At 36.0% G+C, this 13,690-nt stretch overlaps 1 protein-coding gene across 1 annotated transcript in view; it reads right to left on the bottom strand.

The window, feature by feature from the left end:
* LRRC66 (leucine rich repeat containing 66) overlaps positions 1-11,182 on the bottom strand; it is a 29,590-nt gene extending 18,408 nt beyond the window's left edge. Inside the window, exon 1 of the mRNA XM_023183147.2 lies at positions 10,152-11,182. Coding sequence (XP_023038915.1) covers positions 10,152-10,647 — 496 coding nt within the window. The 5' untranslated portion in view covers positions 10,648-11,182. The remainder of the gene's footprint in view (positions 1-10,151) is intronic.
* Positions 11,183-13,690: the final 2,508 nt, after the last annotated feature.

The following is a 13,690-nucleotide window of genomic DNA, read 5'->3' as shown; positions in this document are numbered from 1 at the left end:
CATGCCTAGCTTTAAAGTGACGGAAGAAATTATTTTTAAACTCCTAATTGTGTACTCTTTATGCTCTAAGTATTTCACAAACATCTCCTTTTAACCTTCACAAAGCCTGAGGAGTTATCAACATTTTACGAACGAAAAAAACTAGGTTCAGCAAAGTTAAGAACGTTCTCAACAACGCCATGGTAGGTGGAGCTGGAATCAAAACCTAGATCTCTTAACCATTACCCTTAACCACGCCCATCTTTTATTAACTAAAAACAAACAACCCTCCCTCAAAGCCACAAAAGAGTGGTCTGGGTCATGGAGTACATAATGAAATTGCCAGATGTATTGGGGGTTGCTTAGTTAATCTGCTTGTGTCACAGAGTAATAGGGTGCTGGAGAGGAACTTAAGAGACTGAGGTTTATTCCACCTTTATTTGTGACTTTTTGTTTGGTTTTGTTTCGAGACAGGATCTTGCTCTGTCACCAGGCTGAAGTGCCATGGCACAATCATAGCTCACTGTAACCTCGAGCTCCTGGGCTCAAGCGATTCTCTTGCCTCAGCCTTCAGAGTAGCTTGGACTACAGGTGTATGCCACTATGTCTGGCTATTTTTTTTTTTCTTTTAATTTTTTGTAGAGATAGAATCTCACCATGTTGCCCAGGCAGTCTCAAACTTCTGGCCTCAAGCAATCCTCCCACCTTGGCCTCCCAAAGTGTTGGGATTACAGGTGTGAACCACTGCTCTCAGCCCTGTTTGTGACTTTTGATGTGAGCCAAAGAAAATCACTTAAGGCCTCCATGCTTATTACATTCCTTAAAAATGGTTTCTCATAGCTGGAATTGAGACATGTCTTTGACTACTATGATCTTCAAGCTTTTGGAGTTCAATGGAAGCCAGGTCCATTAGTTTGGATGATTGTTCATCAAATATTCACTGTCCTGTGGGCCAAATACACTTCCCCATCCCACTGAGTTGAGTTTGGCCATGTAATTTGCTTTGGCCAAAGGAATGGCAGCAGAGGTGGTGTGAGCAAAGATCTGAAACATGCTTATGTGGCAGAGCTTGCTTTCTTGGTTTCTGCTAGTGTCATTAAACTAACATGGCCTGGTAGCCTGCTGGTCCAAATGAGGGCCTTGTGGAACAGACTGGGACCCATGTGTAACTTTCAAGATAATAGGGATGAGCCCTTGAGGGATAACAACTAACTATATTAGAGTAGGGTTAGCGCTCTTGACTGTCATTTTTTTTTTTTAATGTATAGAATTGAAGTTGTTTAGTGAGATCTGGCAGGAGTTCTACTAGCCTCAGGTGACTATGTGTGAATTATGCTGGATTAAGTTCTGTTAAGTACTGACACTATTTTGTGAATGGGCTGATGCTAGGATGAAGATGAAGACAGAATCTGTTTGATAGGCTAGAATCGAAGATGGCTTCCCAACTCTGGTCTGCAGAAAATCCAGGTCATGATACCTAGCTGGCCCTGACTGGTGGGGATGAGATGCTCTGATATCAAGTTTTCAGGAAAAGAGCTCCTGATTAAATAATTTGACCTGGGTGAATTCCAGCGATCTGCTGCAGATATTATTCTAATCTCCACACAACAAAGTAAATTCCAGTTGGATTATAATATGCCTGAAAAATCTTCTCTGACAATTTTGCCATCCATGGAGTTAAGGCACATATAAATAAAATATTGGTGTAGTTGCACATGGGGAAAGCTGTTTTTGAAGATTAAAAAAAAAGAAATTATGAAGGAAAATATTAATACATTTGATTGCCAAAAATTTAAATTGAGTGTATATCAGGAACACTATAAAAAGAATAAAGATAAGGATGAGAGCAGATTTCTTATTGGAAACAATGCAAATTCAAAATAATGGAGCAACATTTAAACAAACTGAAAATCTTTAAAAAGGTCAGCCTAGAATTCCTTATTGAGTAAAAATATACTTGAAAAACAAAGGCAAATAAAGACCTTTTCAATAAAGATTTGAAAACATTCATCAGGAGAAGACCCAGACTAGAAAAAATGTTCAAGGAAATCCTTCAGAAGAAAAATGAAACCAGATAGAAGTCTGGATATAAGAAAGGAACAAAGAGCTCCAGAAATGTATGTACATTAATTTAAATATTTTTTCTTATATTTAAGTTTCTTTAAAAGCAACAGTGAGAAGCAAAGATAGTAAAAACATACTGTGGAAATTATAACATATATAGGGGTAAAATGTAGGACAATACTTGCACAAAGGACAGAAGAGGGGAAAAAATGGGAGAACGTCATTGTAAGGTTCTTATGTTATAGGCAAGTAGTATAATACCAAATAAAAATAGACTGTGATCTTAAGATATATATTGGAAACCCCAAAGCTAGAACTCTAGGATATCCATAGATTATTGGATATTCATAACACACTTCTAAATAACCCATGGTACAAAGAAAAATCAAAATAGAAATAAAGTATTTTGACTCATCTAAAAATGAAAACATCACATATCAAAATTTGTGGGATGTAGCTAAACCATTTTTAGAGAGAAATTACTAATTTATTATTAAATTGCACTAAATGCCTGTTAAAGAAGAAATGCCTCAAGTCATTGACTTCAGCTTCTCCTTTAAGAAACTTGCAAGAATGAATGAAATTGAAAGTAAGCAGAAGAAAGGAAATAATAAAGACCAGAGAAGAAATAAAGTAGAAAATGTAAAAATAATAGAGAAAAATCAATAAAACCAAAAGCTGGTTCCTTAACAACAATAAAATTGATTTAAAAAGACTTCTAGTCAGGCTGATCAGAAAAGATAAGATATAAATTATCAGTATCAATAATAAGAGAGGTGGCATTACTACAGAGTCTATAGATATTAAAAGGATAATGAAACATTGTGAACAGCTTTATGCTAATAAACTACCAATACTCACTCAAAAAGCAATAATGTGAATACCCCTGCATCTATTAATGAAAGTAAACTTGTAATTAAATACCTTCCAAGAAAAAAACTCCTGTTCAGATAGCTTCACTGGGGAATTCTATGACACATTTATGGAAGAAATAAAGCCAATTCTAAACAAACACTTCCAGAAGACGGAAGAGGAATAAATATCTCCCAACTCATTTTATGAGGCCCACATTACTCTAATACCAAAACTAGACATCAACAATATAGCAAAAGAAAATAATAACCCAATATTCCTCATGAACACAGATGTAAAATTTCTTAAAATTTTAGCAAATTGAATCTAAAATATATAAAAAAGATAATAAATCATGACAAAATGGAATTCATCCCAGGAATGATAAGTTGATTTAATATTAGAAAACACAATTCTCCAAATTAACAGACTGAAAAAAACCCCATATGATCATCTCAATGGATCCAGAAAAGGTCCTGGGCAAACTGGGAATAGAGAGAATTTCATTAACCTGGCATGCAGCATTTATGAAAGATCTAGCAGCTTTATTTTTAATAGCTAAAAAGACAACCTAAGTGTCCATCAACAGATAAATGAATCCTCAAGATGGAATTCTACACAGCAATGAAAAGGAATGAACTTTTCCCCCACAGTTTACAGAAGTTTTTCTTTTTGTCTTATTTTTTAAAATAATGTCAACTTTTATTTGAGAGTACATGTGCAGGTTTGTTACATAAGTATATTGCCTGATGCTGCCAGGTAGTGAGCATAGTATCCAATAGGTAGATTTTCAGCTTTAGTCTCCCTCCTCCCACACTCCTCCTCCTTCTAGTGGTCCCCAGTGTCTATTGTTCCCATCTTTATGTCTGTTTGAACCCAAGATTTAGTTCCCACTTATAAGTGAGAATATATGGTACTTGGCTTTCTGTTCCTTCATTACTTTGCTTAGGATAATGGCCTGCAGCTACATCCATGTTGCTGCAAAGGACATGATTTCATTCTTCTTTAGAGTTCTGTAGGAGTTCATGATGTATATGTACCACATTTTCTTTATCCAATCCACTGTTGATGGGTACCTAGGTTGATTCCATGTAATTGCTATTGTGATTGGTGCTGTGATGAACATATGAGTGCATGTGTCTTTTTTGTAGAATGATTTATTTTTCCTTTGCATATACATCCACTAATGGGTGTGCTAGGTCGAACTGTAATTCTGTTTTTAGTAGGAATGAACTTTTAATATACACAATGACATGGATAAGTCTCAAGATAATTATGCTGAAAAAAGAAGTTAGACCAAAAATAAACGTACATATTGTATAATGACTTTTATATAAAATTATAGAAATGCAAGTGAATCTGTAATGAAACAGAAAGATCAGTGGTTACCTGGGTTGGGGAGAAGGGATGGGTGGAAAAGATAGATTACAAGGCGGGATGAGGAAGCTTTTGGGGTAACAGATAGTTCATTATCTTGACAGTGGTGATGGTTTCATGAGTCAATGTGGTTCAGAGAGTCAGAGGACAGATCAGAAAGTGCTCAGAAAAAGGAAGAGCAGGGGCTTCCATTATGCAGACCTATATAAATATCAACAGAGGCACCAAGACTGTTGGCAAATACTCTAAACATCTGAAGACAGAGAATGAGAATCCCCTTTAATTATCTATTGTGCCTGAAATCAAGGAAGTTACCATTATTTCAGGTAAAGTAAATAATGTAAAGACCAGGGCGGGAAATACAGAATTAAAGACTCAGGACGATCAAGTAGCACTAAAGGGGAACTAACGCTTTTGAACACCTGTCGTATGCCAGGCACTATGAGAGATGTTTTACATGTATCATCACTCTATGTGTTACAGTCTTGATATACACTGTCTCTAACCCTCACACCAACCCTATATATATAATTATTCCTAGTTAAAGATAAGGACCAGGAAGCTTTTTTAGGTTAAGTGACATGTTTAAGGTCAATAAACAAGTAAATAGAGTAATATAAGATGTGTAAAAGAATTATAAGAGTAAATAGGCTGAGGACGGTGGCTGATGCCTGTAATCCCAGCACTTCAGGAGGCCAAGGCACGTGGATCACTTGAGGTCAGGAGTTCAAAACCAGCCTGGCCAACATGGTGAAACTCCATCTTTACTAAAAATACAAAAAAAAAAAAAAAAAAGTTGGGTGTGGTGGCAGGCGCCTGTAATCCCAGCTACATGGAAGGCTAAGGCAGGAGAATCTCTTGAACCCAGGAGGCAGAAGTTGTAGTGAGCTGCGACCATGCCATTGCACTCCAGCCTGGGTGACAAGAGTGAGACTCTGTCTAAAAAAAGAAACAAAAAAATTAGTAAATAAAAAGACTGGGTACTGAATATACCCAAGCATGTGGGGAGAGGGTGATTTTGATTTTGAATGCAGTTATTAGAGAATCCTCTTATTTAACTCCCCTCATAATATCAAGCCGAGATTTTCCAAGAGGAAGGTACATTTCTTCTGGAGATGAGAATAAAGACCAGGAAGTTCAGTTACTCCTCCTGGATGAAAACTTTTCCTTTACTTTCAATTTTAGATGATTAAGATTTTTTTTTTTTTTAAGGGAACTGCTTTGGTCCTTCAGATAACCTGGTTTGTTTAGGGTCTCTCAAGATGGAGTTGGAAAATTTAAGAAAACTCTTGCATGGTACTTGACTGCACTTCTCAATGGGAAAATGTGTTCTTTTAATATTTTTGCTTGGTGAGCCAATGTTCAGAGGGTAGTCAAATGAGTGAAAGAGGCTGTATGGTGCATTCATGGCTGGGGCTTGAACATCAGGGGTAGATTTTATGTTTCAAGAGAGGAGAGTTGAAAGCCGGGAGGAAAATATAGAGGTACTTTGTGGAAAGGGAATTATTTATTGAACTGCTTTCTAAAGATTACAAAGGCCACAGTAGGCAGGAATTTTATTAGCCTTTGCATTTAAGTGGCCAGAGGCAGTTTTATTATTTCCAAGAAATGATCTATCAGAAAAAAAGGCCACAGAAAGGATACTCGGACATTACACTTAGTAAATACACCCTCTACTATGAACTTCTTAAGTGCTCTCCCAAGTATGATAACCTGATAACATAAAACAACAATATTCAGGGATTGTGGCTTTTAGTCCAAAGAGCAGTAAGAATTGGAATAGAGTCTAGAATGGTCCTGGGTAAGATATTTGATTCATTAGGTCAGATCTTGCTGTGGTCAAATTATATAGGTGAGCCAAAGGCCTTGCCTTTTTAGTTTAGTGTCTTATATACTTTTTGTTTCTTTAGGACCTGAATTAGTTTTCAGTACATTGCTTATTGATAATTCCATAATCCAGTAGCAATCAGGATGAAATCTTTAATTTTCTATGAATAAAGGAACACAATATACTTTACTTTTTAATAATACTTTTTTTTTTTTTTTTAATTCCACCAGCTTCAAATGTTAGGTACTATTTCATCTTATTTCTAACACATTTATCTCTTTGGGTTCTGGAACTTAGTTGGTTAATGTGAGGCTGCTACATTTGGTCTATCAACCTAACTGGAATCCCAACAAGATGTCTATCAACCTAACTGGAATCCCAACAAGATGTTGTTCCTGCTACCTTTCCAGTTACTCTGTGAGCACTCCAAAAATACTGCTTGATGAAGGTAAGACAGATTAACCAGAGACTGATCCCATTGTTTTCATGTTTTAAAACTAGTTTTTCAATTATTGATGCTGTACTCCAAAAATATGGGAGGAAGGTGGAAGCATTATTAAGATTAAATTCATGGTTGGCTTCTGTTTTATAAATTGCATTGGCCAGCACCTCTTCTGGACGTTTTCCCAACATGAAGCTTATTGATGATACCACAACTGACTCTGAAGACAGGGTTAGTTCGTGTGATATCTCGCCCTTACAAAAGTGGGCTTTCCTGAGTGAAAGCAACTTTTCATTGGTTCTAGAAACAGTCCCCATTTTAAAATATGTGGTACATAGTTATGAAGGTTGCTTGACTGCTGCTTTCTGAGATGTCCCTAATTTATTATTATTATTTTAGATGAATGCAAGTGCCTATATAGTCAGACACAAATAATTATCTGCTCATGAATTATAGTGGGCTACTACTGCAATAATTGTTTAACATATTAAAAAATAACTTGACGCCGGGCACGGTGGCTCATGCCTCTAATCCCAGCACTTTGGTACGCTGAGGCCTGCGGATCACCTGAGATCAGGAGTTTGAGACCAGCCTGACCAACATGGAGGAGGCCTGTCTCTCCTAAAAATACAAAATTAGCCATGTGTGGTGGCACATGCCTGTAATCCCAGGTACTTGCGAGGCTGAGGCAGAAGAATCGCTTGAACCCGGGAGGCGGAGGTTGCAGGGAGCCGAGATCATGCCATTGCTCTCCAGCATGGGCAACAAGAGAGAAACTGCATCTCAAAAAACAAAAAAAAAACTTGAGATTTAGACAAAAATTAATTATTTGTTTCTAAATATACTGTTATTCTCAATTTATGCCAAGAGAATAATAAAAACTAGTATTTCCAAGATAAATCTTCAGACAAGATTCTGAAGTACTTTTCACATATTTAAATTATGACAGTTTATTATGCCAAATACCATGTTAAGTTAGGTCTTTGAGATACATTTTTTCATTTAATCCTCACAATGATCCAATGAGTAAATCTTATATTATCCAGATGTCACCTATAAATAGACTTAGAGTGAAGAATTAAAGAACAAAGAAACAGGCCAAAAATAGGGTATGCTCTGTTTTCAAGACTCTCTCTTACCAGCAGTTCCCCTCAAAATGAGATTTTTTGCAAAGTCAGAGCAACCCAGCCATAGTCACAGAATCATAAAATAGGAAAAGTTGTTAGAGGAGACTCAACCTAGTGAAAACTAATATGATTATGGGAAAATAATTTAAATAACAAAATACTATGGATAAAAGGACTCTGAATTATATCCAATCAGACTCATGCCTTACACTGAACTTCCAACATCTATATCTTCTCATTCATCTCTCTATGACTTCATTTGCTAGAATTTTAATAGAATTTCAGATATAGAATTTGCTCACTTCACTTCTTTTTTCCCCCTCCTCTTCAAGTTGAACATTTTTTTCTTCATCTTTTGGGAGGCAAAAGCTTAACTCAAAAAAAGAAGATGGATCTGTATCTGCATTTATAGGGATATTTGGTCTTTAAGTGCAACTGTATTAGTCCTAATCCCCAGTTAGCTCAGGGGAATTCATCTGCCTAAAGGAGAGAAACTCAGCACTTCCCTATTTACTCTTGTGGTGGGATAATATTTTGACCTGTTAATCTCTTACCTTCCTATATTTTCCTCTTGCTCTTTCTCTCCATTCACACAGAGACTAGGCTCCACGTTCATTGTCCCAGGGAAGGCACATGGCAAGGCAGAAAGTAGCTGAGTCTACAAGTCTTTCTGGCTTTCGTTATCCAAAACCGTAAACCTTTATGAGAAAGTGTTTGCCAGACAGAGGGTTTTGAAGAAAAAAAAAAAGGGAGAAGAAATTTTCTCCAAACTGAAGAGACTGAAAAGAAATATTCTCTGGGTAGCAGGGGTAAGGAACATTCACACCTTGACGACTTGTTACGAGTATACGACTCTTGAGCTGGGTACAAATCCGGGCAAAGGCAGAGGAAAGCTGATGAAAGACTGATGTTAAGTATCCCTACGACTCCCCCAATGGGGGCTCAGAATCAGAAATTATGTTACTACAGACAATAGAAGGTTATATCTCTAGTACACTTAAGTTTGTGGATTGAGATTCACATCTACCATACCAGTTAAAAATTTTTGTTATATTACATGTCTATATGTAGCTATAACGACGTCCATCATAAAACAAAACCTGGAAATAACCTAGTGCTTGATTAAACCAGTTATGATATATGCATATATAAAAACTATTCAACTATTTGAAATATTTGTGAGGTGGCTTAATTATATAAAGATATTAAAATATTCTATGATATGAAAATACAAATAAGAAATATGGACAGTATGATCCAATTTTAAAAGAAAAAGGTATAAATAGGCATAAATAATAAACTAGAAGAATATATATAACATGAGTGACTTTAATTTTTCCCTTTAAATTTTTCTTCAGTCGTTAAATGTTCTATAAGTAACAGGTATTCTTCTTGTAATAAAAACAATACAATAAAAATCATAAAATAAAATGCATTTCATTTACACTGAAAATATGACACACTACTTTTATGGAGAAGGTCAGGGAGAGAAGACTCCAACCCTTCTCAAATAATTCTGCTGACATGCTGACTGTAATAATTCCTATACCTGCTAGGCTATTATTGCCAAAATGATGCTTAAAACAAAGCTGGAGAAAGAGCATGAAAATAAAAACATGAAATGTCGAACTGGATAATCAGAAAAACCAAATATGCGCAACTTGGAATGGAGAAAGAGAAAAATATCCTTATACATTTTTTTGTATAATGTCTTATATAAAGTAGGTGCTTAGCAAAGAGTGAATGAGCCTGGAAACAAACAAGGAAAGGACATTAATTGTCTAGCACTCTGGAATATAAAAAGGGCAAAGAAAGTTTTGCTTTATTAACTTGATATATTTTCTAAAGAAAACATTGGTGTTTACTGTTAAGGAACTCCAACATGTAGACTATTGAATGTCAGATGAGAATTTATGATAATAGGAGGCTATTTGGAGTACCCTGTTAGAAACTAGGATAAGGAATTCTTATTTTGACTTGATAACCAGAAGATTTACATACCAATATATAATATTAGGATACTTCTGCTGTACTTTTGGAGGACAACTAGATAGACTGAGGCAAAATGTACTCAAAGAAGAAAAATATTATGAATATGACATTTAATTTGAATTGCATTACATATTAAATATGTTTGAACTAGTTATTGCTCAGTGCTTTTCTGTATTAACAAATATATGATAACCAAAGTAGGTAACTTAGAATCACTCATTATTATTTAGCACTTACATACTTCCTAGTGTCTCGATAACTGCACATAACATTAATGTCAGATATACTAATGGGAAACTAAATTTCATTAGTTGTAAATTCCACACACTATAACTTCCAATGCCACTAAGAAACTTTATTATACGTACTCTGATCAAATTGCTTTACTTTCAGCTGTCTCCTTGAAGCTGAAAACAAATGTGGAATTCTTATGAACATGAAACGACTCCGCATAAGCATTGTTTCTCTGCCTAGTTAAAATTGTACTCACCCTTGCGAGTGTCACTGAGTTTATTTCTCTGAAGAATGAGCACCTTCAGCAATGGAAACCTATTTCTGAAGCTGCTTCTGTGGCGTTTCACCCATGAGGACTTAGGACTGAGTAGATCCAAGAAGAGGGAGTGGACGGCATTGTTGCTGAGGTTTAACACTTCCAAAGCATGTAAGTATGCAAAAGGGCTTAAAGTTATTTTTGATATGAGATTGTTACTGAGGTCCAGATGTTTTATTTTCCACTCTTCTTTTTTCATGTGAAACTGTAAGATAACTCTAAAGAAATTGAAACTTACATCCACAGTGGCTGCTGTTTGTGGTATGTCCACAGGTATATCATGCTTTCCGGTAAAAGAACAATTTGTGAGAATATATTCATTCCATTGGCATTCAGAATTGAATAAAATATTACTTTTTCTTGATGCATTTGTCATTATTCCAGTAAAATAAAGACCTATAACTATGGTAATGACTCTGAAACAGAGGTTTTTCATAATGCCTGGAAAAAGGAAAATGAATTGACTTATTCACAATAATATAAAAAAACTAACAGCAAATAAGTGGAAATTTTAATTTTCAATTTAAGATTTAGGAAAGTTATCCCGGTTGCCAATTTAAGTGAATGTTTGATTTCTTACTGGGGCATGAAAATGTAGCTACCAAAATGACATAGCCATAGTATAAAATTACATTTATGTCACATTTTAAAGAAAGGACTCCCGATTTTTCAGAAAATACATATTCACTTAGGCCTCACCTCTGCATCTGCTTTTCCAGTATTGTTCACTCTGCAGTGTGCTTTCGGATGAATGAAACCTTACCAAGATTAAAGACTTCCCTGTTTCCTTGTAGGCCATTAATACAGAGCAAAGTCTACTATGCTTATCTACAACATCATAATCAACCATGTGGTTTATTACATAAATGACAACCAGTTACACTAAACCGTGACCCTCCATAATTCTACGAGTAAAAAGTTCAACTCACAAAAGAGGCTCTTATTTTTCATGACTAGAAGAATTACAAGCTTTGCTGTGTGGCTTTTGTGACTTTTCAAATCATTATGAAATCATTTAGATATATACAACATAATGTGTTATCAAATACCTGTTCTGGCTCTGAACCATGAAGATGTAATAAGATACAGAAACACTGAGTACCTTTTGTACCAAAAATTTTTGAGAAGAAATTGAAAGTTTTTATAAAAGAAGTGTGTTACAATTCCTGAATGTATCACAAAAATAATTTTAAAAATGGGTAATTTTTGTGATTTGTTTTAAACTAAATTCCACTTAAAAACCACTGTGTACAAATAATCACATTAATGAGTATATGAGTTTCCAAGAAATTGTCCCTTCCTCTCTGTTCTAATGGCACTCAGGTTAGTTTTCATCATTGCAGCAGTCTGAAACATTAAAATGACTTAACTGAGTTTCTTGCCTCTGCCTCTTGACTTTCCCTCTTCGTCATCCATCCTAGATGACTCCAAAGGATTATTTTCCTACAATAATGTTTTCCCTATATTATTTCGCCTATAGTCCAAATCCCTCAGGTTGGTATTCAAAGCCTGTGTTATCTAGGTAAACTTATGACCTAGCTTGATAAGTTCATGTGGAGCCACTAAAAGATGTGGCTTGTGCAAAGAATGATCTATGCATATCGCATGCTGAAATTCACTTTCAGTTCATTCCCAGTTCCAAGTTCAATGCCTTTTCCTCTGAGCCGTAGTCTTGAGATGGAGTTTCGCTCTTGTTGCCCAGACTGGAGTGCAATGGCACCATCTCAGCTCACCACAACCTCTGCCTCCCGGGTTCAAGCCAATTCTCCTGCCTCAGCCTCCCGAGTAGCTGGGATTACAGGCACGTGCCACCACACCCGGCTAATTTGTATTTTTAGTAGAGATGAGGTTTCTCCATGTTAGTCAGGCTGGTCTCGAACTCCTGATCTCAGGTGATCTACCCACCTTGGCCTCCCAAGGTGCTGGGATTACAGGTGTGAGCCACGGCACCCGGCCAGGCACAGTCTTAAGTATCCTTCCAGACTCACCTCACATCCTATGTCCTGGTCATTTTTCCTGCTTTAGCCTCCGTATTTGTCTATTTTTACAGAAATCTTTCAGTAAACACTGAAGGAATGGATACATATTAATAACATTCAGCATTGCGATTGTTTTGCTTTATATCTGTTCTGAACTCCTAAAAAAGAGAACATTATCTATCTATCTATCTATTTATCTAATGTTTTGTATTTTTAATAGTCTGCAGTCTGTCACTGGGTTATGCTGTTTGTGTGTAAATGAATGCATGGAGTGAAGTGAATGAAATTTACAATGTAACTTTAAAACTTTTGTTTCATACAAGGTCAATCCTCCCATATTTTCAAGGGCATTTAAATTCAGGTACACATGGCCATGAACAGCAAAGGTGCCCTACAGCATGGAGGAGTGATTTACAGTGTGCTTCTTATGCAATACTAGAAATTGAATTGATTTGCCCAAGAAGAAAGACATTTTTTCTACATTCAAAGCTGAGATCATTATATATACAATTGTACACCAAGCTAATGTAACAAAATCAGCAACAAAAAAATATAGTCACCATTCACAGGTACATAACTTTGTAGTGTTGAAGAGAAAGACATGGTTGAAAAATACTTTTTGTTAAGGGGACATGAATTAAAATTGCCCTGTTTCTTTTTAAGCTGAAGAGATTTATACATGATAGGTTTGAGTTCAAAACAGCTAGACAAGGACAATCTTATATCTTAAAGTGAAAAGTGTTAATTTGTTAAAAAGTTATACTATTTATAAATTTATATGTATTAGGTAAGGAACCACTGTGAACTCCAGAAAAAGTTGCTTAGGAAACTGGAAACAATTAGGCAAAATGTAAATTTCAAAAGGGACATAGTCAAGCTGAAGTATGAGGAAGCAGTTAGAAATACTGAGTGTGTATATTTGTGTGTCAGCTAGTGAAAGACAGGAAGAAGGCAGCAGAAAAAGCAAAGTATTATAGAAAGGAAATGAAGAGTTCATTTACACTTAAAAGAAAGAGGGTGGCAAAACTGAAGGAAAAAAGCAACAGAGGCAACTTCAGGTAAGGACAAGATCTAGAAAGTAATATTGCTTCTAAGACATACCTTTGTATCCTAAGTGGTTTTCAAATGGGTGGATTATCTGGATCAGGCCAGGTAGGGATTTAAGACCTGAACCTTTGAGGCTCCACCCATCCTGCCATCAAGGCTGCCCAGTGGCCAGCCCTCATCCTTTCATCTCTGGCTTTGGCCTCCTGCCATAGTGACAGTGTGCACTTTCCGCTAGGACACCAGGGAAGCACCACTGGAGAGAAGCCTTTTGCAATGCACAGAGGGGAGGGCATTCAAAACTGGGAATGTACAACTTTCTAACTTTGAGTTCTAGGAGTCCAGAGAGATTACATAAACACTGACCGTGTCCCATTCTCAAGTCATATTTAAATTCATCACGTTTGCATGACTAAATAGAAAACAGTTAATATATAACCATTAAATAACAGCAAA

Source organism: Piliocolobus tephrosceles, chromosome 3 (assembly GCF_002776525.5).
Source record: "Piliocolobus tephrosceles isolate RC106 chromosome 3, ASM277652v3, whole genome shotgun sequence".
Classification (NCBI taxonomy): domain Eukaryota; kingdom Metazoa; phylum Chordata; class Mammalia; order Primates; family Cercopithecidae; genus Piliocolobus; species Piliocolobus tephrosceles.
This window is presented reverse-complemented; position numbering and strand designations above follow the sequence as displayed.